Source organism: Oncorhynchus mykiss, chromosome 16, assembly GCF_013265735.2.
Source record: "Oncorhynchus mykiss isolate Arlee chromosome 16, USDA_OmykA_1.1, whole genome shotgun sequence".
In the NCBI taxonomy this organism is placed as follows: domain Eukaryota; kingdom Metazoa; phylum Chordata; class Actinopteri; order Salmoniformes; family Salmonidae; genus Oncorhynchus; species Oncorhynchus mykiss.
In genome coordinates, this window is record NC_048580.1 from 46,382,174 (window position 1) to 46,410,158 (window position 27,985).

The 27,985-nt window shown below is 45.0% G+C and overlaps 1 protein-coding gene across 1 annotated transcript; it reads left to right on the top strand.

The window, feature by feature from the left end:
• The first annotated feature begins 330 nt into the window (after positions 1–330).
• On the top strand, positions 331–27,980 carry LOC110492747 (nucleolar protein 4-like). Its single transcript, XM_036945819.1, has 11 exons — positions 331–1,003; positions 11,104–11,259; positions 14,145–14,256; positions 15,048–15,157; positions 18,673–18,814; positions 21,869–22,164; positions 22,349–22,534; positions 23,623–23,811; positions 24,010–24,129; positions 24,923–25,136; positions 25,371–27,980. Exons 1-11 carry the CDS (start codon positions 662–664, stop codon positions 25,592–25,594), a joined length of 2,091 nt encoding a protein of 696 aa, XP_036801714.1. The 5' UTR covers positions 331–661; the 3' UTR covers positions 25,595–27,980.
• Positions 27,981–27,985: the final 5 nt, after the last annotated feature.

The window sequence follows — 27,985 nt, forward strand, 5'->3', positions numbered from 1 at the left end:
ATATTTCGACGGAACGTCCGAAGCGGTTCAGGCTGGTGCACGCGCAGGTCCCATTCAAACAGGTGGGAAGCATTGAAACAATCCCGGTTGCGCAAGGTTGCGGTGCGCGTGATTGATGATCAGATAGCCTACATGGCTCTATTCCGATTAGGCCTAAATGTTTGAGAATTGTCACGGTTTTCACTTGATTCTGCATCAGCTCTGACCAAAAATTGTGTCGAATGTCTAAAAGTAAGTCAATAGACAACCACAGTTCAACGTATTTTTCCATCTATGCCTCCCCTGTGTTCTTTGTTGTTTGGTGAGCAGCACTGTGTTTTTCCTCTCCATATCTCAGCCTCCAGTCAAGAGACCGTTTGCGCACAGGTGGGAGATACCCGCTCTATAGGACAGCCCCCCTCCCTCAGTTCCTCAGTGGATGATGTGAGCAAGTGACATTTTGCCGTTGCGGTTCGGGACAGCAGGCGAATAGTCTCTGCAAACAGGTGTGCGGCTGCCCGAATCAGTTTCCTACGCCTTTATTCCAGCTGACAAGGAAGGGGAGAAAGCCATCGTAGTTGCGGAACCATCCTCCTCGACGCGGGACGGGAGAGGAGGGGGAAACCTGCATAATAGCTATTTTATTATTTGAAGAGCCAAACGGGTTATAAGATCGAACGCTATGGCAACAAAAAAATCATCATGCACAGATGTAACGAAAAGGAGCCGGAGTCCCGTCGTTTTAGGAGCGGAGATGTTCAGTGAATTTCAGGACTGGTGCCTCCGGACATATGGGGACTCGGGTAAAACAAAGACCGTCACCCGGCGAAAATACAACAAAATCATGCAGACACTGTTGCAAAACGAAGAGTCGGACGGCATGTATGTCGACAATAGCCACATCAATGCCAAATTCAAATTTTGGGTGAAGTCGAAAGGGTTTCAGGTCGGGAGCAACATTCTGGGAGAGCACAAGAAAGGAGCGTCAGGGAAGCCCGTCCTATATGTCCCAGTCAAGTCAACGGTAAAGTGTGTGTGTGTGTGTGTGTGTGTGCCAAGTCAACGGTAAAGTGTGTGTGTGTTTGCGCGCGCGTGCGCGCGCATGAGACGTCCTGTTGTCGTCAATGAAACCTATTAGATTTCACCACAACCACATGCACCTGTCATAACCTATTTGATTACAACTTTTCAGCGTTTGGCTTTCCCCCTTGACCCCAACCTATTCACAGAAAGCTCGGTTTGACCGACTCTCATCCTTTCAACAGAGCAGTCCCATCCCCAGCTGCCATAGCAACGCCGGTGCCTATAGAAGCAACATCGCCAGTGTGGGGTATCATTCTGTGGTCGTCTGGTAAATGACTCGTTTAATGTCCTGTCAACGGAACGCTATGCTACTAAGCCCTATTTATGAGTTAATAGCCCATTCACAACATAAAAAGTATGTCTTGTCCAGACTCCTGACATGTAGGACAATTGAGTGTGCGCGCATACATTGGGTGCCAGCGAGCGGTGTGCCCAAATTGTGGAGATGCCGGGGTGCTTGGTGTATCCCATAGAGGAGGACATTGTATGGAAGGGGGAGGTGAGGGTTTATAGATGAACAAAATAATTTATCATGTTCCCCTTTACCTCGTGTAATAGCTCTATAGCATAAATCCACTAAATCCATCCGGCTTTCCAAGGGGATGGGTAAATGCGCAGCACCACACATCATTTTTTCGTTCTAATGTCTTGTACTAATTGACAAACAGTAATTTATATTGACAAGAATACAATAACCTACGTGCACATGCTATGAAAGCAAAACTATCCACGGTGTCAATCCGCGTAGTTATGTGTGCACCCCGCAACTTTACATTGCCCAGTGCAGGATAGATGCGGATCGTTCCACAGGCACTCGTTGCTCTGGTAACCAATCATACCTGCATAGTTCCTACACTTGCATGTATTTTCATGACTTAGTACATTTATCCACATTCATACAACGTTCGATTTTGATGTATGCTTATAAATAAATAAAAGTGATATATTGCATTTGTACTATGTTGGACGTAAAACCACCGTGCGTATTTGATCCCCGTGAGGGTCTCCGGTGGGAACAAAAGAGAAGACTATCCAGCGGATGCATATAGCGGCATCCTGCCTCTATCAAAGTTAAAACCACTGCTGCTTAGAATTGACATTTGAATGATTTCACCATATGATAATCTCGTGCAATATAGCTTAAATGTATTACCATTTTTGTTAACCATGTGTTAATCTGAGGTGAAATTGTAAATGATTTATTTAGGTAGGCTATAGGCTACTTGGGGTTGGAAATGTAGATGGATGAACATCCTATTCTGATACATTGATTATCTAGGCTGATTGACCAAAGTTTAAGAAAACACTCTTTATAGGCACAGGATAGAGGTTGTGTTTGCTCAGTGCCAGTTGAGACGGACACCATTTTATATGATGCCTTCGGGGAATCACACCAACCCCCACCATGGTGTTGGGACAAGCTCTCCAAGGACCCTCAAGATTAGTGTGAACAATAGACTCAAATTACAAGAACAGTTTTGAATATCAGACCCGCTGAGGTGTGGTTTATTGGATTGAGGCGTGGATTATTTGATCGATCCTTCCTCAGGTGTTTTACCTGTGTTAATGTGTAGCCTTTATTTTTTCGGCTGAAATACCTAACTGCACCTGGTCCTAAAGGCTAGATAGTTTCTCATGATTGAGACTCTTGGCAGGTGCATCTAGAGTTGGAGATTTAGTTGAGTTTTTCTTTCTCTTTTGTATCTTGGATGATGGAGCGCTAAATAGCCTTTTGTGTTTACCACAACATTTATTACGCACAGGTATTAATCTACACTTTACTTTTCATTATTATCATATTATAGTCCTGAGATGTCTCAGTTTTCGACACTTTATCCATTCTACATTGCTTGTGGGCAAAAGCCTTTTGTTTTGACACGGCTTTATGCACAAACCCAGAAATAGCTGATGTCACTCTGTGAGGGCCAAGTTTGTAAATGTCCTTGTTCTACAGTAATAAAAGGTTAGCGCCTGGGCGGGACACTGTTTTCTACTTCTAACATGCATGTCTGAGAATAGTATGCCAATGATGTTAAAGACGCCTATATGTCATTTCTAGTTCTACTATATGGAAGGAAACTATTCCTGAATAGTATGTACCTCTAGTTATTGATGGGACACAGCAGGGGTCTCCCCCATGTCCAACCCCCACTTGTGCAAAACTAGACAACAAATAGAACAACAAAAGCAAACACAAGGCAGTCATTTCATCATTAATGAAAGTGGGAAGTGGAAAGTCAAGTAGTGAAGTAGAGGTGCAATTAGATGCAAGAATGGTCAATGTGTATCAATGTGAGCGTGGAGGTGATTTGTATGTGTGTTCTCTTGTCTGTCAGCCGGTAGTATGTCGTCTTTGACTGTTCCCTTGCTAAGTGGTAGATAGTGTATCAGTCGATTTAATGGTCATGTGCTATCAGTCCTCAGATCTCTCTCTCTCTCTTCTTCATTCTCTCACTGTCCGCTTGAAGCCTATACCACTGTGCCACCCAAATATAAATGTGTACAAGATACAGAGATGGGGTACACTGTAAAGGGGTTGCCATGAATTTGACAGTCATTTACAGGCAGCTCGGTGGCAAGTCAAATTCTGTATTTCATATTACAGTACACCTACTGTATACATATGGTTTCAAAGCAAGTACTGCGTAATGATTGATTGTTTTATACTGTAAAAAAGTACACACACACGCACACGCACACAAACACGCACGCATGCACACACACACACACACACACACACACATACACACACACACACACACACACACACACTCACACACACACACACACACACACACACACACACACACACACACACACACACACACACACACACACACACACACACACACACGCATACACACACACAGAGAGAGTACAAAACCACAACGCCCAACACCCTCAGTGCCCCTCCTGTGTGGTGGAGGGGGGCGTGTTTTCAGAGTGTGGCGTTGGGAGGCCCCTCTGCAGCTGCTCCTGGGGTGTGCCAAGTTTCACTGAGGGCGCAGGCAGGGGGGCTAAATGAGGGGGAGGTTGGTTGGGGATGGGGGCAAGGATTGCATGGCTAGTGGTTGATGGGCAGACAGGAACCTTTTTTCAGTTGGTGTAAACACAGAGGGAGTTATACAGGTTAGTCCAGTAGTGGAAGGAAAGAGACAGACACTGACTAAAGGGAATGGGGGTTTTAAAGAGTTTTGTAGCACGAGCCTAGTGCAAACTAAATTTCAGACAGCTGATGGGATTGTTTGGAATTTCTCTCTCTCTTTCCCTTTCACACACTCTCTCTCTCTCTCTCTCTCTCTGTCTATATCCCGAGTCCTTTCTCTTGCTCTCCGTCTGTATGTCTGAGAGCCTGAGCAGTGCTTAGACAATATCAGCAGGCCTCAGTGTGGGGATGCAACCTGCTTTTGCTCTCATTATGTCCTGATTAGAGCCCAGACAGTGAGGAGGAGAATATAACAATTGCTAGACCACGGCACGGTGAGATGTTCTGCAGTCATACACTACTGCAGACATGCCCACTGTAGTGGTACATTCACACGTTACCATTACTAGATTCATTGATTCATATCGGCCTGGCGTTTTTTTTGTTTTACATTATTAATAGCAGAGATTTATTGTACACCGACAGATACTCTTGCCACCGTATATAATACAGTCTAGCACCAATCTGGTTTGCACACATAATCATTTATTGAGCTATAGGTGTGCCCTCCATTTCAAAGCGGAATGTTGTGTTCATTTCTCTCTTGTTGCTCTAAATATGGCTCCGGAAAATATTAACGGATGAGAGCGGTTGCTTTTTAGTTGCCATGCCAACGGGAAACCTTTACATATCTCTATCCCTCATTCACAATCTGGATTTGGTAGGACTTTCTCACCACACACACCCAGCACAGCCTCAGGTATGGGACTCCACGTGTAAGATCCTGCGGGAAGTGCTGTCATCAAAGGGCATAAAGGGTTCATTGACATCGACAATGCTCTATGAACCTTTCTCCCTGGGAGAGCTGTAAACCCAGTGAATGGAGTATTGTAACTTGATGAATAACAATAGAAAGGAACAGGTGAGAGGTGTGGGAGTGGTTGAGGATGTCCCGTCTGAGACAGACAGGGAACGTTTGTGTTCTGCCATCAAAATGGAGCAGGAGCGTCATCATTATTATCTGATTAATTATTCCACGTCTCCTGAGAGCTCCCCTCTGTTAGGAGGGCACGGAGTCAAAAGAATAGTGCTCCTTTCATTCAACAACATTTGCATTAATGCTAACAGTTTTGCATGGCACAACTCCAGCATAATCTAGCCTTTCTTTCTGTCCCTCCTATTCAGTCTCTGTGTGTTTGTTATGACTGTACCTAGGTTATCAGGCCTACAAATGCTAAATACCTTAACCAAAGCCACACATTTGCTCTTTACTCTCAACCTGGCAAGATTGGGGAGAATTTACCTTAATATAAAAAGCACAACGGGATATAATGTACTGTTTTAATGTTGTTTTTTCAGCAACAAGGCCTCTCTTAAACCAAGTCTCCAATTCACCTACTTTTTGGGGGGATTGACTGCGTGCTGTGGTTATTTCAGTGCTTTGGCCATATGGGAGTGTCTCCAGTGCCTCCTCAACTTCATCCTTATACAGTTTATTTTACAGAGAAGGAAAGATATTGCATTTGGCCCTCAGCGCCCCTTCAAATAAATTATGTGCAAGGCTCCTCTGCTTTGGATGTAGATGACACACATAGACACATTACATACAGAGAGAGATGATGCAACCACTTATTTTTGTGAATGAGGCCTCTTCTAGGACAAGAGGATTCGGTAGACCTACATATTTGAAGCCAATGTGTTCCTAGCCTTTTGGTAATATATTTGTAATGAATCTCTAATAAGCTGTGCACAGAGTTTGATATTGGAGTGCGTCCTTATGCGAGTGTGTGTTTTTGTGTGAGAGAGTGAAAATGTGTATGTTACTGTGTGTGTGTGTGTGTGTCTGTACAAAGAGGGGGTCGTTGATCGTGCTGCTCTGATTTTCCTCCCCTCAGCACCCTCTCTGTTGCCATGGAGAGACAGTTCTTTGCTCCCATAGGAGGATAAATTAACACCATTTTTAACTGGCCTGGGGGCGCCCCCTGTGTGGGAGAGTCTGAGCTCTGCTCTAGATCTCAGCACACACACACATACACACACACACACACACACACACACACGCACGCACACACACACACACACACACACACACACACACACACACACACACACACACACACACACACACACACACACACACACACACAGCCTTACGCCTCGGTGTTAAATCTTACTACTACACTCGGCTACTATCATTTTTTTTATGCTGTAGCTGGACAAATATTTAACACCCGAACATTGTAACAGAAATAGAAAATATGTAGTAATTAAGTAGCAATAACACAAATATGATGAAAGGCCCAGATTGCAGAACCTATGTGTAGTACATCAGGATGTTCTGTTTGGGGTGGTGACTGGAACATCAACAGAGGGATGGGGTCTGTCAGGGCCTGGATGAGTTATTGGGACTGTCACACGCTCTATCATTTAATGATCATCATGGGAGTGCGAAAGACAGCGAAAGAGAGAGAAAGAAAAGGAGAGAGAGAGGGGGGGGCAGGGAACGGGACATAGGGGGAGAGCATGGCAGACCTAATGTGGATTTAATGAAGGGGTTTTATGAACTGAGGGAGAGTGAGCAAAGGAACGGGGAGAAAAGAGAAAGGGGGTAATAAACTAAGGAGGCCGGCAGAAAGAGGAGAGGTTTTAATAAGGGGGGCCAGGAGATTATGTTTTATACATATGTAGGAGCTTAATTTGAGCCAGTTTGCTACATCAGGAACATAATCCTGCAGCAACAGGAAATGTGAATTATTATGTGGATTATAATTAATGGACCTTTTGTTGAGGTTGATTTTTTACAAGGGAAAAAGTCTGAAATGTCAAAGTGGGAATTGCAAACTTCAAAAGCCTTTTTAAACTGCATTGCAGGACACATCTGTATGTCCTCACTGCTGCTCCCCTCTCCTACCCCACTCCCTAATGAGGACACCAGGGCTTTCCCATTTATGCATCCATTATCTTGCTGATGGATTTACAAGGGGGAGATGGGACTTTAAAAGGTGACCTGTTGTTACATCTGCAATGAGATAATCTGAGTAATTAGTGCTGTTGACAAAGCCATCCGTTACCCCCAATGTCCCTCTTTCGTTCTCCCGCTGTCCCTCTTTCGTTCTCCCGCTGTCCCTCTTTCGTTCTCCCACTGTACCTCTTTCTTTCTCCAATGTCCCTCTTTCTTTCTCCCACCGTCCCTCTTTCGTTGGGGCTCTGTCTATCTGCCACAACCACCCATAACCAACTGCGTATGATTACAGCTCTCTTCTTGTGTAGTGTCGTCTATCATACACAATATGTGTTCTATTTTATTTACACAGAGCTATACTGTATCTGCAGTATTGCTACCGGCAGTATTTGTGAAAACATACGATTGTAAACCCTGTATATGTTTTAATGGCTGTGGAGCTTTACAGTGTTTGCTCTCCCTCCTCCATTGAGGATAATTTGCCCTTTCCATTTGAGATGTTTGCTGTGGTTTTCTCCCTTCCTCTGTCCACTGGCCTGTCTGTGTGACCCAGCTGCCTCCAGCCCCCCCGAACCGTCTGTGTGCAGGACCGCTCCTCTCCTCCGCTCTCTCCTTTCCCCTCAGCGACTCTCTCTCTGCTAGTGTGTGTGACTGCCAGGGGGGGTGGGGGTGGCCGGGCCGAATCAACCCCTCCAGTCTCCTAGCAACAGAGCTGTTTGGAGCGGGACAGGGAGAGAGAGAGAGAGAGAGAGAGAGAGAGAGAGAGAGAGAGAGAGAGAGAGAGAGAGAGAGAGAGAGAGAGAGCAGGGGATGGGGGTATGCTGTGGCTCGGGAGAGCAGTCCTATGGGATTAGAAAGATGGAGAAAAGGAGAAAGGGGAAGATGGAGAGAGAGAGGAAACAGGAAGAGAGACAGTTGGAGTGTTGATAGGTTTATGTGGTGATGGTGATTAGGGCTGCTGACATGTCTCCCTCCTGTAAAACACTGTGATGCTGATGAGACCACATATTTACCATTCAACAGCTGGCCTTCTCCAGCTACGCAACATACACCTTGTGGACTATGCTGAATAAACAGATCGAACATTTAAACACATAAACATGAGTGTGCCGCACACACACACACACACACACACACACACACACACACACACACACTGTGTGAATTAATGGTCAAACTACCCTTTGAGCGCATATGTTGCAAGTGAAGAGTTCTTCTGTTTATCTTCACTGGCAATCTGCAACCCTTCCAAGGCAGTGTTTCCCAATCTCGGTCATGGGCCCCCCCTGGGTGCACGTTTTGTTTTTTGCCCTAGTACTACACAGCTGATTCAAATGACCAACTCATCATCAAGCTGTGTAATGCTAGGGCAAAAACCAAAACCTCGGGCCCAGGACCGCATCTAAGGGATGCTAAATCTTTTGGACAAATGAATGGCTGGATTGAGTCTGGGTTGATTCCTGCCAAGGGTGATGGAGTCTTGTCTGCTGCACCACAGTTCACTGGAAACAAAGAGGACATAGGAGGCAATAATAGCAATAGAAATCTTGGTTAGTGAGATATACAGTATGTTGTAGTGTCAGAGAGGACAATGGCAGATCTAACACTGGTAGATGTCTGGATATGTGCAGTACAAACGTGTCCCGGGTTGGATCCTATTTGGAGTATGCTGAAAATAATGGACCTGTTCACTATTTTTGTCCTGAATAATGATGATGTCATCAGGAAAATGATACCTTACAGGAGTGATGATGATTAGGATTGTTAGTATTATTATTTCATTATCATTAGGCTATTACATCAAGAACATGCTGACAGAGGGAGAGTGGCTACAGAGAGAGAGGAGACGGGCCGGATTAAAACAAACCCGCTCGGTGAGCTGGTTTTAGTTGCCATGGCAACGATCATTACCTTGCACTTGGGAGAGCAGGAGCAGGGAGAATGGGGAAGAAAGAATGAACGGGACATAGGTAGGGAGAGAGGAGGAGCTAAATAAATGTCAGATAGCAGGAGCAGGATTCGAAATGTCAGAGGAGAGAAAAATGATATACAGTATAATAAAAAGAGTGAGATTCCTCATTGATGCCGGACATAACTTTCTGAAATGTGTTTCCTCCTCGAGAAACACTGAGTCCCACCTAGAACACATCCCCTGACATCTCACAACTTTTGGAATCTACATTTGTACTGTGTACCAGGGACTTAACTAGATGTATATAATGTTCCGTTCTTTTGTTTCATTGACCTCAGCTTCTATTCAGGGCTGTACATCATGTACATAAACCTCAGTTCGCATATTTATTTACATAAAAGTAATTTCTTGAGGAAGTGATACACCAGATGAAATGAACACCACCACAAGAGAGAAAAACAACGTAATACAGAATAGAGTCAAATGTAACAAGGAAAAGAAAGAACTTGAGGGAGAAAGAGAGAGAAGGCCCAGTGGTGCCCCGGTGGAAGAAAGAAAGCCCATGTGGTAAGTGGGCTATTAAGCAACAAGGCCGTTGTCGTAGCGATATGAGTTCCAACTGAGTGTCACATGACCCTCTGCCCTGCACACCTGCCCAAGAGAGAGATTGTGGCCGTTTCTATGGTGACGGGGTCAGCGGCACTGGAAGCAGGGTGGATGTTGGGGGTTGGCTGTAGGAGGAACTGTCGGCATTGTACAGTACAGGACGGGGTGTTATTTTTAAACACTGACTGCAGGGATGAGGTGGTGCTGGTGGGGACATTGAATGAAGCCGCAGCTATCTCTCCCTCTCTCTCCCTCTCTCTGCAGTGGAGCAATCTCAGAGTCTGTGTAACAGAGAGAGAGACTGACTCTGCAGGGATGAAGAAGCTCTGCTGAGGGGAAGCTAATCTGGCAGCTAATTCTCTGAACACAAGATGGATCGAGGCCCACTGCAGTACACTAGCCCCAGCCACAGCAGTGATCTGGCCAGTGGGTGTGTGATGATACCCAGAGCCAGAAGCAGCAGCCTGAGCCAGTGACATCTGTCAGGAAACACTCTGTTAGGCTAGCCCGAGACGCAGCCAGTCTGTAGAGCAGGGAGCTACTTAGACACAGACAGGCAGCCAGCCTGTAGAGCAGGGAGCTACTTAGACACAGACAGGCAGCCAGCCTGTAGAGCAGGGAGCTACTTAGACACAGACAGGCAGCTAGCCTGTAGAGCAGGGAGCTACTTAGACAGAGACAGGTAGCTAGCATGTAGAGCAGGGAGCTACTTAGACACAGACAGGCAGCCAGCCTGTAGAGCAGGGAGATACTTAGACACAGACAGGCAACTAGCCTGTAGAGCAGGGAGCTACTTAGACACAGACAGGCAACTAGCCTGTAGAGCAGGGAGATACTTAGACACAGACAGTAGTACTGGACATCTCAGTAGAGCAGGGAGCTACTTAGACAGAGACAGGCAGCCAGCCTGTAGAGCAGGGAGCTACTTAGACACAGACAGGCAACTAGCCTGTAGAGCAGGGAGCTACTTAGACACAGACAGGCAGCCAGCCTGTAGAGCAGGGAGCTACTTAGACACAGACAGTAGCACTGGACATCTCAGTAGAGCTGACCCTGTGGTGATTTGTCCTGGACCCTGCCTGAGCTGCTCCATATTTGTCCCTCCTGTGTGCTGATCCATATTGCTCTGCTGAATCATCATCACTGTTCTCAAAGCTGGGATAAGAAAACCATCTTGTTAACATTCACACTACGAGCCCTGTAGCCTCAGGGGTTCAGATATTTTCAGATTTTCATGACCGTTGTGTTTCGGAGATCTTTTTCCATAGAGCACTGAAACACACCCACACACACACACACACATGCATGCACGCACAACACACCCACACGTGTACACCCCCCCCCCCCCCCCCCCCCACACACACACACAGTGTCTTCTCAGGCAGGGTATTGAATGTTTCCCTCTCTGTCTTCCAGTGTGCAGATGCAGGCTCGGCCCAGGACAGCTCGTCCCTGAAGAGGGTGGCAGTGGTGGAGGACTTCTTCGACATCATCTATGCCATGCATGTGGAGATGGGTGCCGACCCTGGTAGAGCACCTAAACACGCTGGCCAGAAGAAGACCTATAAAGCAGTAAGACTGGCACCGAGCCAACATAAACAATCAGTTCACCAATAGGCATCCTATATAGACTGTACTAAAGCATCTTTCTATTCTCTTAGAAACTGCCACATAAAATATGCCTTTTATAGACTGGCTATTCCTTATTCATAGCATCAGTAGTTACTAAGACAACCATGCATCCTCAACAGGAGACAAAAGTATAAATGACTACCGACCTGTAGCACTCACGTCTGTAGCCATGAAGTTCTTTGAAAGGCTGGTTATGGCTCACATCAACACCATTATTCCAGAAACCCTTAGACCCACTCCAATTTGCATACCGCCCCAACAGATCCACAGATGGTGCAATCTCTATTGTGCTCCACACTGCCCTTTCCCACCTGGACAAAAGGAACACCTATGTGAGAATGCTATTCATTGACTACAGCTCAGCGTTCAACACCATAGTGCCCTCAAAGCTCATCACTAAGCTAAGGACCCTGGGACTAAACACCTCCCTCTGCAACTGGATCCTAGACTTCCTGACGGGCCGCCTCATCAGTGGTAAAGGTAGGTAACAACACATCTGCCGCGTTGATCCTTAACGCCCCTCAGGGGTGCGTGCTCAGTCCCCTCCTGTTCTCCCTGTTCACTCATGACTGCACGGCCAGGCACGACTCCAACACCATCGTTAAGTTTGCCGATGACACAACAGTTGTAGGCCTGTTCACCAACAACGATTAGACAGCCTATGGGGAGGAGGTCAGAGACCTGGCTGTGTGGAGCCAGGACAATAACCTCTCAAAGGACAAAGGAGATGATTGTGGACTACAGGAAAAAGAGGAATGAGGACGCCCCTATTCTCATCGACGGGGCCGTAGCGGAGCAGGTTGAGAGCTTCAAGTTCCTTGATGTCCACATCACCAACCAACAAACATGGTCCAAGCACACCAAAACAGTTGTGAAGAGGGCATGACAAAACCTATTCCCCTCGGGAGACTGAAAAGATTTGGCATGGTTCCTCAGATCCTCAAAAGGTTCTACAACTGCACCATTGAGAGCATCTATGCCTGGTATGGGGACTGGTTGCATCTATGCCTGGTATGCAACTGCTTGGCCTCCGACCGCAAGGCACTACAGAGGGTAGTGCATACGGCCCAGTACATCACTGGGGCCAAGCTTCCTGTCTTCCAGGACCTCTATACAAGGTGGTGTCAGAGGAAGGTCCTAAAAATGGTCAAAGACTCCAGCCACCCTAGTCATAGACTGTTCTCTCTGCTACCACAGGGCTAGTGGTACCGGAGCGCAGGTCTAGGTCCAAGAGACTTCTAAACAGCTTCTACCCCCAAGCCATAAGACAACTGATCATCTAGTCAAATGGCTACCCAGACTAATTGCATTGTCACCCCCCCCCCCCCCCCTTTTTACGCTACTTTCTGTTATTATCTATGCATAAGTCACTTTAATAACTCTACCCACATGTATATATTACCTCAATTACCTCAACTAACCGGTGCCGCCACACATTGTACCGGTACCCCCTGTATATAGCCTCGCTATTGTTATTTCACTGCTGCTCTTTAATTATTTGTTACTTTATTTCTTATTTTTTAGGTATTTTTGGTAAAACTGCTTTGTTGGTTAAGGGCTTGTAAGTAAGCATTTCACTGTAAGATCTACCTACACCTGTTGTATTCAGCGCATGTGACTAATACAATTTGATTTGAAAAAAAAAAAAAAGTATAGCCCATAGATAAAGTACATCATGAACAGCGTATGCATTCCTATATTATATTGTTCTATGTTGCAACTGTATTCACCCAGTCCTGCTGTATTCACCCAGTCCTGCTGTATTCACCCAGTCCTGCTGTATTCACCCAGTCCTGCTGTATTCACCCAGTCCTGCTGTATTCACCCAGTCCTGCTGTATTCACCCAGTCCTGCTGTATTCACCCAGTCCTGCTGTATTCACCCAGTCCTGCTGTATTTACCCAGTCCTGCTGTATTCACCCAGTCCTGCTGTATTCACCCAGTCCTGCTGTATTCACCCAGTCCTGCTGTATTCACCCAGTCCTGCTGTATTCACCCAGTCCTGCTGTATTCACCCAGTCCTGCTGTATTCACCCAGTCCTGTTGTATTCACCCAGTCCTGCTGTATTCACCCAGTGTATTTAGGATCTAGTGAGGTTTGAAGAGACTAGTCTGTGTCTGCAGCTGGGGGGTCTTTGTCTGTGTTTTGAGACAGTTTTGTAGGGAGCATGGCAGTTAAACCCCCTGGGGACCAGGGCCATTTCCCTCTCTTGCCTCTCGCCCCTGCCCTGTAGAGAGGTCCTGTCACATCTCATAGCACGTACCCTTTTGAGAAGCACTGAGCGCCATTGGGGCAGGGGCATAATATGGAGCTGTCACCTTGGCCTTCTGGGAAGTGCAGATTCCCCTGGTCGGCCTTTCCCTCTATGCTGCCCTGGGGGAGGGGGAGAGGGGGGTGAGCTGGGCATCCCTGCTGCCTTGCCATGGTCACATGAAGGTCGCCTTGTTTAGCAGGGAAACGCCAGTGGGGGCAGAGAGGCAGAGATAAACAGAGAAGGGAGATAGAGAGGGAGAGAGAGGGGAATATATATGAGTCAGCTGTGGCTGAGAGAGAGAGAGCAGGTGAAGAAAAGGCCCCAGCTCCAGCATGGGATATCAAAGCAGAAATAAGTAGATGGTCAATTCAAACAGTCAGGATATCAGCAGCAGATGTGTGTGTGAGAGAGAGAAAGGTTTTTGGAGCATTGAGGAAGGATTCCTTCCTCACCATGCCAACCCCAGATAACACAGCATTAACATACTCACTGATCCCAGGCTTTAATAACAGTTTATACCTCCTCTACTCCTGCCCTGACCTGTGCCTTCTGACCTTTCCCCTGGCACAGATAGCGGAGACGTACGCCTTCCTGCCCAGGGAGGCAGTGACACGCTTCCTAATGAACTGTGGAGAGTGTCAGAAGAGGATGCACATCAATCCCAGCACTGCAGAGTTCAAAGGTTACTAACTCCCAAGTCAGTTTACTGGCTCCTGTTTATTAATTGACTGTATATATTTATTCAGTTATTAAAGTCTTGTTTGATAAGAAAGACACCTTTTAATTTGACATCTATCTGAATAGCAACAATTCCTTCTAAAGCTTTATATGGGGTTATTGTTATAACGCATATCACCTTCCTACTACCTTTGTCAAAATGATGAATTGCAATGCTACTATACATATTGACCCATTGAATTGACTGCTAGTACATTTATAGCCCCATATTCATTGGGCTTCCCACACTCAACGCAGTGTCCAATCTGTCGTTTAAATATATAGTCGTGAGTCTCTGTGAATGTTTCGTAAGCCATTTTTAGGGGCAATTAAAGGTGGAGGCCATCATTAAGCCAAATGATTGAACAAAGACCCAAGAGGTCCTAAATAATGAATACAATGTTCCAATAGAAGGAGCATGGGTTCCCTCTAGTGGTCATGGTTGGGAACACAGAGGGCATCCCATTGTTTAGGTTGCAGCATTAAAACAGCAGTTCATGACTCCAGATCTCAAGGGCCACCATGGTTGTCATTATTGCCTTTTAATCAGAGATTGACTCTGATTAAGATCAGAGGAACCAGATCAGATGAATGGACATCCCGGTCAAAGAAAACCAATAGAAAGTGTAGGGGTGTTGCGGAGCCCAAATGGCACGTGGGAGTACTCAAAAAGCTCTTAATGCGTAGTTTGCTTTACCTGATTGTTTGTTTTGGAAATGATCTTACTGTATGAGTGTTACTGTATTCTCTGTACAGAAAATGATCGACCAACCTCCTTGGTTCCGGACCTCATTGACTACAACATGCCACTGACTGCCACCTACCTGAAACAGATGAAACTACAGTGCATGACTGCCAATGAGCGGGTAAGGCATACAGTGTGTGTGTGTGAGTGGGGTGGAGGGGGGAGGGGGGGGGGGTAAAGGGTGATGGAGGGGGAACATTTGTAACATTTCCATATGCGTGTAGGGTGGACACCGATAGGTTTACATCCTCTGGAACTCGAGGACCCACTCAACTGCAATGGATTGCAACCTCAACAAAATGAAGCCCAGATTGACTCAGTTTATCTTCTTTGTCTAGAACTTTGCATTCAGCACAGGGCCTAGCAGGATCTACTAGAAATATAACATCAAGTGCCATTAAAAAAAAGATGGAGGGGTGAGGACAATGTTATGGTCAACCAACTATCTAAACACAGCCAGGGAGGCAGCAGATTCACCAATTAGAATCGAAAGACACTGACAGGATTTGATTATATGCCACTGTAGGCTGCTGTAGACTGCTGTAGGCTGCTGTAGGTTACTGTAGGCTGCTGTAGGTTACTGTAGGCTGCTGTAGGTTACTGTAGGCTGCTGTAGACTGCTGTAGGCTGCTGTAGGTTACTGTAGGCTGCTGTAGGCTACTGTAGGCTGCTGTAGGCTGCTGTAGGCCACTGTAGTTTACTGTATCGTGAGAGTGACACCAGAGACAACACTCTGCCTCATTCTACTCCAACACTGGACTTCGTACGCACACCCGCGCGGTAGGATTGTATGGAAATCACCGTTGTTGATCCTAGACGTTTACACTTCACAATAATAGCACATACAGTTGACCGGGGCAGCTCTAGCAGGGTAGAAATTTGACAAACTGAGTTGTTGGAAAGGTGGCATCCTATGACAGTGCCACGTTGTAAGTCACTGAGCTCTTCATTAAGGCCATTCTACTGACAATGTTTGTCTATGGAGATTGCATGGTGGTGTGCTTGATTTTACACACCTGTCAGCAACGGTTGCGGCTGAAATAGCCAAATCCACTAATTTGAAAGGGTGTTCACATACCTTTGTATATATAGTGTATTTTGAAGATATTGCCGTGATACCGTGCTCAGTCAGTTCCGTTTTGAATGAATCTCACCTTTGCTTGCCCAGTTGACATTGTGGCTGCAGGACATGGAGGACATAGCCTATGTCATCAATGATGTCACTTTTCACAGCTTTCAAGTCGGAGATTGTGCACGTTGTTTATTCATGCATAAATGCCTAAATTAATTAGACATGCATGTGCGTGTGTAAGAGAGAGAGGAGCAAGAGAGCGAGAGAATAAAAAACAGCAACAGAAAGAGTGGTGGAGAGTTCTTGCAGAGGGCCCTTCTAATGTGGTGGTCATTGTGTTCCAAACACTATTGGAAGTTTGGGAGGGTGGTTAACATAGAACAGTATACGGTATTCTATTTATTTACATCCCATGTTTCTGCCTGCCGCTTCAGGTCTCCCTCATCCTTTATCACTCTCCAACTCACCCCTTTCTAGCGGTCTCTGCCTCTCTCCTCTTCTCTCTCCCCCTCTCTCCCCCTCTATCTCTCCTCCCCTCTCTATCTCTCTATCTTTCCTCCCCTCTCTATCTCTCCTCCCCTCTCTATCTCTCTCCCCTCTCTATTTTTCCTCCCCTCTCTATCTCTCCTCCCTTCTCTATCTCTCCTCCCCTCTCTCTCTCTCTCTCTCCTACCCTCTCTCTCTCTCCTCCCCTCTCTCTCTTTATTACACCATGCATCACTTGGTACCTAATAGAGCCTTCAGTAAGTGCCTCAGCCCTCTACAGAACCCTCAGAGGAGTGTGTCGTGTTTCCTCCGGAGGGTATCAGATCTTGGCTCTTACTGTACTATACTGTACTGTTCTGAATGTGGGGCCAACTGTGTTCTCATACGTTCATGATAGATGCAAGGTATTAGCCAGTGTATTCATAATAAGCTAACCCCATCTGCAACACCCCTGGTCTGGCAAGAGCAGTAGATGTTATTTTGTCATGCATACTGTAAAACCGGATAAGTTCTGGCTACTCAAACATTTTGAGAAAACCGATTACCTAAAAAAATGTAAGAAAATAAACTTAAATAGCTGAAGTGAGCAGTACTACCTTCAAATGCATACAAATGCAGTTTTCTTGAGTAAGGTATACTTACATTTAAGGCCCCCAGTAAGCCATGTCTCTGATAATTTCCCATTGTGCCTTGCATTTTCAATTGAATTGTAGAGTTACCACCCATGACCATTTGTTAGTGACAGGGACATGGTTGATGAATTCTTTCATGTTCAGTCCTGTGGCCTTCACGAGGTGAGTTCCTAGGCAAATATTATAATTATAATTGAGCCATTACATATATAATAAGGCCTTATACAGTGGCCTGAAACTCACATCAGGCCTGCAAGTAGGGTGGCAAAATACTATAACATTCCCCCTCAAAATTCCAGTAATCTTCCATCCAGGATTTATGGAAACCATTGGAAATTTACCAGAATTTTACAACCCTAACTATAAATCAAATTATGCTGGCTCGCACAGTGATTTGTAATTCCTATTGGAATCTAGCCAGCTTTAGGCTATCCAACACTTGAAATTTGTATTCACCCACAACCTGCATTCATAATGACTGCTAGGGTTAAGAACAGTGGGAGGAAAATACCTAAGCCATTTAAACTGGAACAACCATTTCAGTAGCGGGTGCAAAAATTCAATGATTGGATTAGATTATTAACAAAATATGTATCTTTGTGTAGCCTAACATTTAATCAAACAATCACTAAATGTACACGCAAAAACACAGATATTAAAAACAATTCCAAAAAATCTACCTGCAGTAGAGCATGCTGGGAAAAAAAGTTAATTTGTTATCATATCTTAAAACAATTTAGTTGGTGTGACTTGTCATTTAGTTTTGAGTCAGTACCACATAAACATTTGAAGTTATAATGACTTTTCATTAACTTTGAAGTATTGACTTTGAAGTATTAACTTACTAGAAGTATTGAGTTAAAAAATGCCTTGGGGTTTACAGTGCATATAGACCAGGCCTCCTTTGTAAGTAGATTATTTACCAAAGTCAGGGCAGAACAGCAGAATTTTCCACCTTGCCTGCTAGGAGAATCAAACCAGCAAACTTTCGGTTATTGGCCCAAACCTCTTAATTAACTGCTAGGCTACTCCTGAACACTCCTGGCTGTGTTCCATTAGAGTGAACAAGTTTGGGGTTTCTACTTTCCACAGTTATAAATAACAGCGCTTCAAGACACATTATTTAATAAGGAGATTTCCTCAGGAGAAAATGGCATTGCCTAAACTTGGACTGAGTGTGGACTGTGCTTTCCATTTCCATTTTTGACAATGTACTCTTATTATGCGTGTTTAACACATGTCCTGACTGCTAGCTCAAATGAAAAGTGGCAAAGGGGAAGCGTTTTGGTCTAGCCTTCATCTTCCTGAGTGAGAGTGATTTACGTCGTGCAGTCTACTGCTCTCTTCAGCAGCCTATTCAGTTTTCCTAGACTTCTCCTCGGGGACGAAATCGTAGCTTGATAAGTGTCTCAATCTTCCTATTTCTCTGTCTCTCGCTCTCCTCAGGATGACAGTTCGGTGAGCAGTGAGGACATGGATATGACTGAGCCCACGTGGGTCTCTGCTGAGCGCCCCCCTGTCCCTGAGCTCAGTCCCCCCAATGGAGAGAATGCACAAAGCCCACAGACCACACTCAAAGAGGAGGACGGTAAACGGCTGGCCTTTTTGTGCTTGTGTGTTTGTGTGCAGTATGTTCCTGCTTACACGCAATGGATGAGTTGGAGTTGGTGTGTACATTAACAGTTGTGTGTGTGTGTGTGGTGGTGGTGGGGGCATATACTCACAGTATTGGCAGCAACATGTGCTGTTATTAATGTCCTAATCAAACCAACTCCCTCTTCATGTAGAGTGGCCTCCACCCACCCCCACCTCCATCCATGACTACTACCTCATGAAGGGAAAGTGGACATCCACAATAGATAACCGGTTATCAGTTTGTACTGAATAGTGTATTCCAAGAAAAAGTCACAGATTTTGCACAGGCTGGATTCTTAGTAGTCAACACAATGGAAAAAAATACATACGAGGCCTCACAGGCTCAGCACAACAATGGAAATCCCTGTGAGTGGGCCCTTTTAGATTTGAGTGGAGGAAAGGGAGACTTTGATGGTCCCCCCCTGCCTTAGGGAAAAGGCGAGGGTTAGAGTGGTAGAAATCAGCTGTCTTTGTGGTTTAACAGCATACCCCCAACAGTGTTATTGTCACACATCAATACAGTTCCCTCATACTTCACATGCCAGCCTTGTGAGGGTCTGTTTCCGCCCCTTCACCTCTTCCCCATCACGTCCTCCCCCACAATCCCATCATGTTCTCCCCCTCCTCACTTCCTCCCTCCTCATCTCCATCCTTCCCCCGTTTTAAACCTCCATCATAACTCAAGCCTCCACTGCAAAAGCACCCCCTATTAGTTTGACAGCTGACCCCAATACCCTCCTCTTCCTATACAAACACTCTGACAGCTGACCCCAATACCCCCATCTTCCTATACAAACACTCTGACAGCACAACATATAGCATGTCGACCCCTCCCCCAACTAAGGAGAGAAATGATTGAGCAAACAAAAACATGTACACATTTACTCCATCAAAAACAACAGCCACACAGCGCATCCTCTCAACACACTAATCTAGCTTGGACCATTAGCAAAAACTCTATTTGCAGGATTCGTCTGTTTGCATTTTCATTCAAAATGGTGTAATGGTGAGATTTTTTAAATTAATGGTAATCTCTGGATTTGTTGAGACTCAATTGAGTTAAACATACATCTGTAAATCATTATACTACCTTGCGTTGCTGGGAATAGGTGCAGTGGTGTTTCCATCAGTGGATTTTACATCAGTGGTGTTTCCATCAGTGGATTTTACATCAGTGGTGTTTCCAACAGTGGATTTGCCATCAGTGGTGTTTCCATCAGTGGACTTTACATCAGTGGTGTTTCCAACAGTGGATTTTCCATCAGTGGTGTTTCCATCAGTGGATATTACATCAGTGGTGTTTCCATCAGTGGATATTACATCAGTGGTGTTTCCAACAGTGGATTTTACATCAGTGGTGTTTCCATCAGTGGATTTTACATCAGTGGTGTTTCCATCAGTGGATTTGCCATCAGTGGTGTTTCCATCAGTGGACTTTACATCAGTGGTGTTTCCAACAGTGGATTTTCCATCAGTGGTGTTTCCATCAGTGGATATTACATCAGTGGTGTTTCCAACAGTGGTGTTTCCATCAATGGATTTTACATCAGTGGTGTTTCCAACAGTGGTGTTTCCATCAATGGATTTTACATCAGTGGTGTTTCCAACAGTGGTGTTTCCATCAATGGATTTTACATCAGTGGTGTTTCCAACAGTGGTGTTTCCATCAATGGATTTTACATCAGTGGTGTTTCCATCAATGGATTTTACATCAGTGGTGTTTCCATCAATGGATTTTACATCAGTGGTGTTTCCATCAGTGGATATTACATCAGTGGTGTTTCCAACAGTGGTGTTTCCATCAGTGGATTTTCCATCAGTGGTGTTTCCATCAGTGGATATTACATCAGTGGTGTTTCCATCAATGGATTTTACATCAGTGGTGTTTCCATCAATGGATTTTCCATCAGTGGTGTTTCCATCAGTGGATATTACATCAGTGGTGTTTCCATCAGTGGATATTACATCAGTGGTGTTTCCAACAGTGGTGTTTCCATCAGTGGATATTACATCAGTGGTGTTTCCAACAGTGGTGTTTCCATCAATGGATTTTACATCAGTGGTGTTTCCAACAGTGGTGTTTCCATCAGTGGATTTTCCATCAGTGGTGTTTCCATCAGTGGATATTACATCAGTGGTGTTTCCAACAGTGGTGTTTCCAACAGTGGATTTTCCATCAGTGGTGTTTCCATCAGTGGATTTTACATCAGTGGTGTTTCCAACAGTGGATTTTCCATCAGTGGTGTTTCCAACAGTGGTGTTTCCATCAGTGGATTTTCCATCAGTGGTGTTTCCATCAGTGGATATTACATCAGTGGTGTTTCCAACAGTGGTGTTTCCAACAGTGGATTTTCCATCAGTGGTGTTTCCATCAGTGGATTTTACATCAGTGGTGTTTCCAACAGTGGATTTTCCATCAGTGGTGTTTCCATCAGTGGATATTACATCAGTGGTGTTTCCAACAGTGGTGTTTCCATCAGTGGATTTTCCATCAGTGGTGTTTCCATCAGTGGATATTACATCAGTGGTGTTTCCAACAGTGGTGTTTCCAACAGTGGATTTTCCATCAGTGGTGTTTCCATCAGTGGATATTACATCAGTGGTGCTTCCAACAGTGGTGTTTCCATCAGTGGATTTTCCATCAGTGGTGTTTCCATCAGTGGATATTACATCAGTGGTGTTTCCAACAGTGGTGTTTCCATCAATGGATTTTACATCAGTGGTGTTTCCATCAGTGGATTTTACATCAGTGGTGTTTCCATCAGTGGTGTTTCCATCAGTGGATTTTACATCAGTGGTGTTTCCATCAATGGATTTTACATCAGTGGTGTTTCCATCAGTGGATTTTACATCAGTAGTGTTTCCATTAGTGGTGTTTCAATCAGTGGTATTTCCATCAGTCTTGTTTCCATCAGTGGATTTTACATCAGTGGTGTTTCCATCAGTGGATTTTACATCAGTGTTTCCATCTCTTTACCGTTTCTCTCTCTCCTGCTCTCTCTGACAGATGATGACTCCTCTGAGAGTGGCAGCGGCCACGGTCTGCCAGCCCTGACCCCTCCGGAGGCGATGGTTGTGGGCGCTGTCCCTCCAGATGGATTGGCTCCGTACAGGGATGTGACTGAGAATGGGGTGAGTGCTCCCCTGGACTTCAGCACCACCACCTCCTCCTCTTCCTCCTCAGAGGACCAGCAACCAGTCAATCTGACCGACAGATTGCTGCCTGTGGGGAGCCCTGTTGGGACGCCCTACCCAACTGACTCCACCAGGAAGTGCCCCGGGAATCCAGACTACGGTAACAAGGTAAGGATAGCGAAGGTATTTGAATATGGTCTTTTGATAGGGAACTTGAACATTGCTTTGTGTCCTCAACTGTTTCTTTAATAGTGATGTGTGTGTGTCTATGTGTGTATGTGTATGTGTCTATGTGTGTATGTGTATGTGTCTATGTGTGTTTGTCTTTGTGTGTGTGTGTGTTTGCGTTTAGTCTCCTCAGTACAGCTCCGGAAGCTATGATTCGGTGAAGACTGAACTGAGCATGAGCGCTGAGGACTTGACCTCTGGGCGTGCTCAGATCATTGATGATGATGATGACGATCACGACGACCATGACGACAGTGATAAGATCACTGATGCAGAGGGAATGGACCCAGAGAGGCTGAAAGCCTTCAATGTAAGAGTCCCATCACAACTGTCACTTGTAAATATAGACTTCAATGGTTGTATTACAATGGTTGTATTACTACATAAAGGCAATTGGCCTTTATGCGATGCAGTTGTCCTTTATGCAACCCAAATATCAACAAAGAAGTCATGTTTGCTCTTTTTCTAAAGAATATGAATGTCAGAGTTAAAATGTGAAATGACATGCTTCAAATCTTTGGTATTCAGTATATCTTCTTTCTTCTCTCCCCCCTCTTTATCCCTTCTCCTTTTCTTTCCACCCTATTTCATGCTCCACCGCCCTGGCTGCTCCCCCTTTCTGCTTTGGCTCTTTTTCCCCCGTTTACACCTCCCCCTCCTGCTTCCCCCTACTCTACACCCACTTCTCCTCTCTCCTCCTCTCTACACCCCGCATCCTCCCATCTCCCTTATAAACTCCCTCTTCTCTCTCTCCTCCCCTCTACACCCCCCATCCTCCCATCTCCCTTATAAACTCCCTCTTCTCTCTCTCCTCCCCTCTACACCCCCCATCCTCCCATCTCCCTTATAAACTCCCTCTTATCTCTCTCCTCCCCTCTACACCCCCCATCCTCCCATCTCCCTTATAAACTCCCTCTTCTCTCTCTCCTCCCCTTTACACCCCCCATATTCCCATCTCCCTTATATACTCCCTCTTCTCTCTCTCTTCCCCTCTACACCCCCCATCCTCCCATCTCCCTTATAAACTCCCTCTTCTCTCTCTCCTCCCCTCTACACCCCCCATCCTCCCATCTCCCTTATAAACTCCCTCTTCTCTCTCTCCTCCCCTCTACACCCCCATCCTCCCATCTCCCTTATAAACTCCCTCTTCTCTCTCTCCTCCCCTTTACACCCCCCCATATTCCCATCTCCCTTATATACTCCCTCTTCTCTCTCTCCTCCCCTCTCCACCCCCCATCCTCCCATCTCCCTTATAAACTCCCTCTTCTCCCTCTCCTCCCCTCTACACCCCCCACTCTCTCTTGTCTCCCTTATAAACTCTCTCTTCCCCGTCTCCTCCCCCCTTACACCCCAACCTCCCCTCTCTCCTCCCTTTCCCCTCCATCTCTGCCTTCTCAGATGTTTGTTCGTCTGTTTGTGGATGAGAACCTGGACCGCATGGTGCCCATCTCCAAGCAGCCCAAGGAGAAGATCCAGGCCATCATTGAGTCATGCAGCCGACAGTTCCCTGAGTTCCAGGAGCGCTCCCGCAAGCGCATCCGCACCTACCTCAAGTCCTGCCGCCGTTTGAAGAAGGTTGGTTTTGAGGTAGGCACTGTTCTCTTCCACATTCTGATTGTTTTTCGAGACTTGGACGGCCAGGATTTGTAGAAAGCTATGCTTTTTTTTTTTTCTGCCACAATGTACACGTTTCATGAACATGCATAAATGTTCACTAAATTCACTCGCACTGTAATGTTCTAATGCACACCCTTAACACTGTCTCTGTTTTGTCTGCGCTGTCAGACACGGCCCACACCTCCCCACCTCACCTCTGCCATGGCAGAGAACATTCTCGCTGCTGCTTGTGAAAGTGAGACACGCAACGCTGCCAAGAGGATGCGACTAGATGTCTATCAAGGCCCTGTGAGTGTGTGTTCACAGCAAGTGTGTATTCGTTCATTAATGTGATTTTCGAGTGTATTCATTTGTGTGTTTGTTTATCCATGACAGTAGATAAAGAGTGTGTTATTCTGGAATATTTACAGAAACGTTTTGATTTTAATTTAAAAAAAAAGATTTGACATTTATTTAACCAGGTAGGCCAGTTGAGAACAAGATCTCATTTACAACTGCGACCTGGCCAAGATAAAGCAAAGCAGTGTGACGCAAACAACACAGAGTTACACATGGGATAAACAAACGTACAGTCAAAAACACAATTGAAAAAAAAAAAATCTATATACAGTGTGCGCAAATGTAGTAAGATTACGGAGGTTAGGCAATAAATAGGCCATAGGGGCCAAATAATTACAATTTACAGAAAAGTTGGTAACATCACTACCAGTATGTGCAGTACAGATGTTCTATCTTAACTTGACCAGTTTCTCACAGCAGGAATATAATCCTGCTGCAACAGGAAATGTGAATTATTATTTGGATTATAATTTAATGGACATTTTTGTAGGGGTTGATCATTTTTTGTTGTTAGAATACATAAAGTCTGACATTTTAAAGTGGACATTACAAACTTTAGAAGCCTTTTTAAACCACGAGTACACTACAATTTGCACATTCTCTGCGACAACAGAGTGAACAAATGAAGATAGTACATCTGTAAGTAGCTACAGTATATTCATTTACTGTGTATCTTGCTAATACTTTACATGTTCTTCTTCCTGTAAGTACAGTGTAATAACTATTGTAACTACTCCCCTAGGAGGAACTTGCTACTGTTGATAAGAACGGCTCCAGGGACCCAGCCTCAGGGGCCCCCTCAGGCTTCTCCCTGGCTGCCTCAGCCTACTCCCAGTCCCAAACCCAGGACCCTGTCTACACCAACGGTACCAACGGAGGCCTCAACTACAGCTTCCACAGTTACGGGGCAATCGGCAACAACCTGCCGACCACCGGTGCCACCACACAGACCAATGGTAATTAGCTTTAACCCAATTCCTATATTCCTAGACCTAGAGTCAATGGGAATGTGTTTGTCCATGTGTGTTTGTATGTGCCTGTATCTGTATTAGTGTGATTAATTAATGCCTATAATGTATATCAATAATGTTGCATTTTCTATAGACCCTGTGTATATCAATAATCTCAATAAGCTTTCTTTACTGTATGGGGTAATCAAATTTACAGTAAACCATCATTTCTCTCTCCAGGTCCCACTGATCTCAGTATGAAGTCTGTGGCTCCCACCTCCTCCTCTTCCTGCAGTTCTAACAGTCACGGTGGTCAGGGTGGAGGCGGGGGAGGAGCCTCGGCTCAGCTCAGCCCCCCTGAGGTCACAGCGGTGCGGCAGCTCATCGCCGGGTATCGAGAGTCTGCCGCCTTCCTGCTCCGCTCCGCAGATGAGCTGGAAAACCTAATCCTGCAGCATAACTGAAACAGAACCAGGCCCGACCGGGCCGAACCGGGCCATCTCTACCAGACTCTCCGTCTGCACTATCACCCTCAGTCACACACAGTCAGACATCTATACACTCAACTGAATAAAGAGTCAAAGTAAAGAATAAGAGTAAAACTGCATTGCACAATTGGGCCATATACAGAAGATGGTAGATAGATGGTACACATTCACAGTTTATATATCACAGGAGCAGAAACAATTCAAAGAAGAATACAATCCATCATTTCACACTGATCTTAGTGCCCAGTAAACTTCTGCCATTCCCATAACAAACCTACATCCTACCCACTTCATCCATTCCCCAGAAACACCCCGAAGTCACCTCCTTCAGTGGGATGCTCTTTTCTAAGCTCTGAGGAGGTAATTGTCAAACATGTTTTGCTGCTTCAGAGTTGACCTTCTGTAACTGATCTGTTCATCTCAGCAGTAGTTTTTAAAGTGTGAAGATGTAGGTATGCAAACAGGGATGCTAAAGCTGTAGGGTAAAGCACTGTAATGTTTCCAAGCCTATAGGCTTTGGCTCGTAGGCGAAAGGTTACTGCTTCTGGGAAAAGTGTGGAACAAGGTGCAATATGGAAGATAATCAGTAAATGTGCATGCGTGGATATACCATTTTTGGTAAGTCAAGCCAATATCCACATAGTCATGATGGCTTTTTGTGAGACTTTGTGCAAAAGGAGGTCTTCTCATGGTACCTCTACCTCCTCCCCGTGCTTTCAGTCTCAGTGTGATGAGCTAATCTGAAAAACAAACATCCCATACTTTGGGAGGCTCCACTTGGAGCAGAAACGTTAGTTGTCAATCAGGAATTGCTGTATAAATGGAAGGGGGAATGAAAGAAACAATATCCCATGGCAGCACTGTAGCTTCATTGTTCTTTGTTTTGAACGTTACTCTTCTTTGTCTCTAATATAACTGAAGCCTTTCATTGAATGGCACCAATCAGACAAATGTGAATAGGACACGGAATGATCTGAAACATGAGAATATTTCCTAGTCCAATTGTAAGAGTTTTGTAAGAGTTTGTGTTGTTTTAAGGTCAGTGAGATATGAACAGCACGTGGTTGCGTATGAACTTTGTCTCATGAACGTCACGTGGTCGTGACATGGAATTGTATGAGGAATGCATTGCGCTCCTTGTAACAGCTGTTGGCCTGCTATAGAAAAAGATTTCCCTCCAAATCCCACCATATCCTCTCTGCCTCAACTCCTCTTTCCTACCCGTCTTTGCATTTCTCATCAACAGACGTTGCGCTATCAAACACAACACTGTTTTAAAAAAAAGTAGCAAAAGACAATCTTGAAAATGTGTGATCGCGTCACAGTTTACCCTCACAATCTCTTGCTATGGTGTGTGCGCTGTACGTGGGGGGCAGCACAGAGTACCGCAGCCACAAGCAGAGCACATCCTTTCTCTAAACAGATACACAGACAGGCCAGTCAGTGGAGCACTCAGCACTAAGAAATGTGTTGTAAGAATTCTATTTATCTACTTTTGTTATTGTTGTTGAACGTTAGCATTACTGTGTGTTGTTTTTTGATTTCTGTTTGTTGTGTGAAGTGATGTGGAGTGGCCCGTTTCAACGCTCTTTTGTACAAGACATTGTAAACCAGTTTGCTCTGTAAACGTAACATTCGAAAACAAAGAAAACAATTATTTCACACAATCAACCTGGTCAGCACCTTATGGATTTGTCAGATAATTCATACCAGAGAGGAATATATTTCAGTGTCATTTATCATAAACGATTGAAGTCAGCAGCACATATATTAACTAAACTGCTGGGATGATCAATCCAAGAACCGGTCAGTCTATGTTTTAAATGACATGCACAGAATAATCTGTAATTTATTCATGGTCACCATCCATGACATAATTGGTCTGCTTTATTATATTTCAAATGTATAATCTATTGCAAGTTTGGAAGCACTTTACAGCTCAGGATGAAATAACATGGTACATATTTGTAACCAGACGTTGTTACAGAACATCATACTTGATTCATAAATTCAATTGACACATTGAAGCTAAACGTGCTTGACAATGGGATGGTGATGGTGGTACATGATGAGAGCTGATATGAGTGTGTGTTTTGCTTTTCATTTTGGTTGTCTGTATCGTTTTAAATGTAGATATTTTTGTCCACTCAACTGATAATTGTATGCAGGGGTGCAACTTTCACTGGGGATGGGGGGTGGGGACACATTCTGAAATGGCAGTTTTGCCCCCCTCAGTTTTATCATTGCAATGTGACACAAAAAGAGGCAACGGTGTGCTTTAGGACCATGAGGATGCCTCTGAGCGTTCGGGTAGACTGTTTGGAGTGTTTATCCAACTGGATAAAAAAAATAAAAAAAATAAGATAT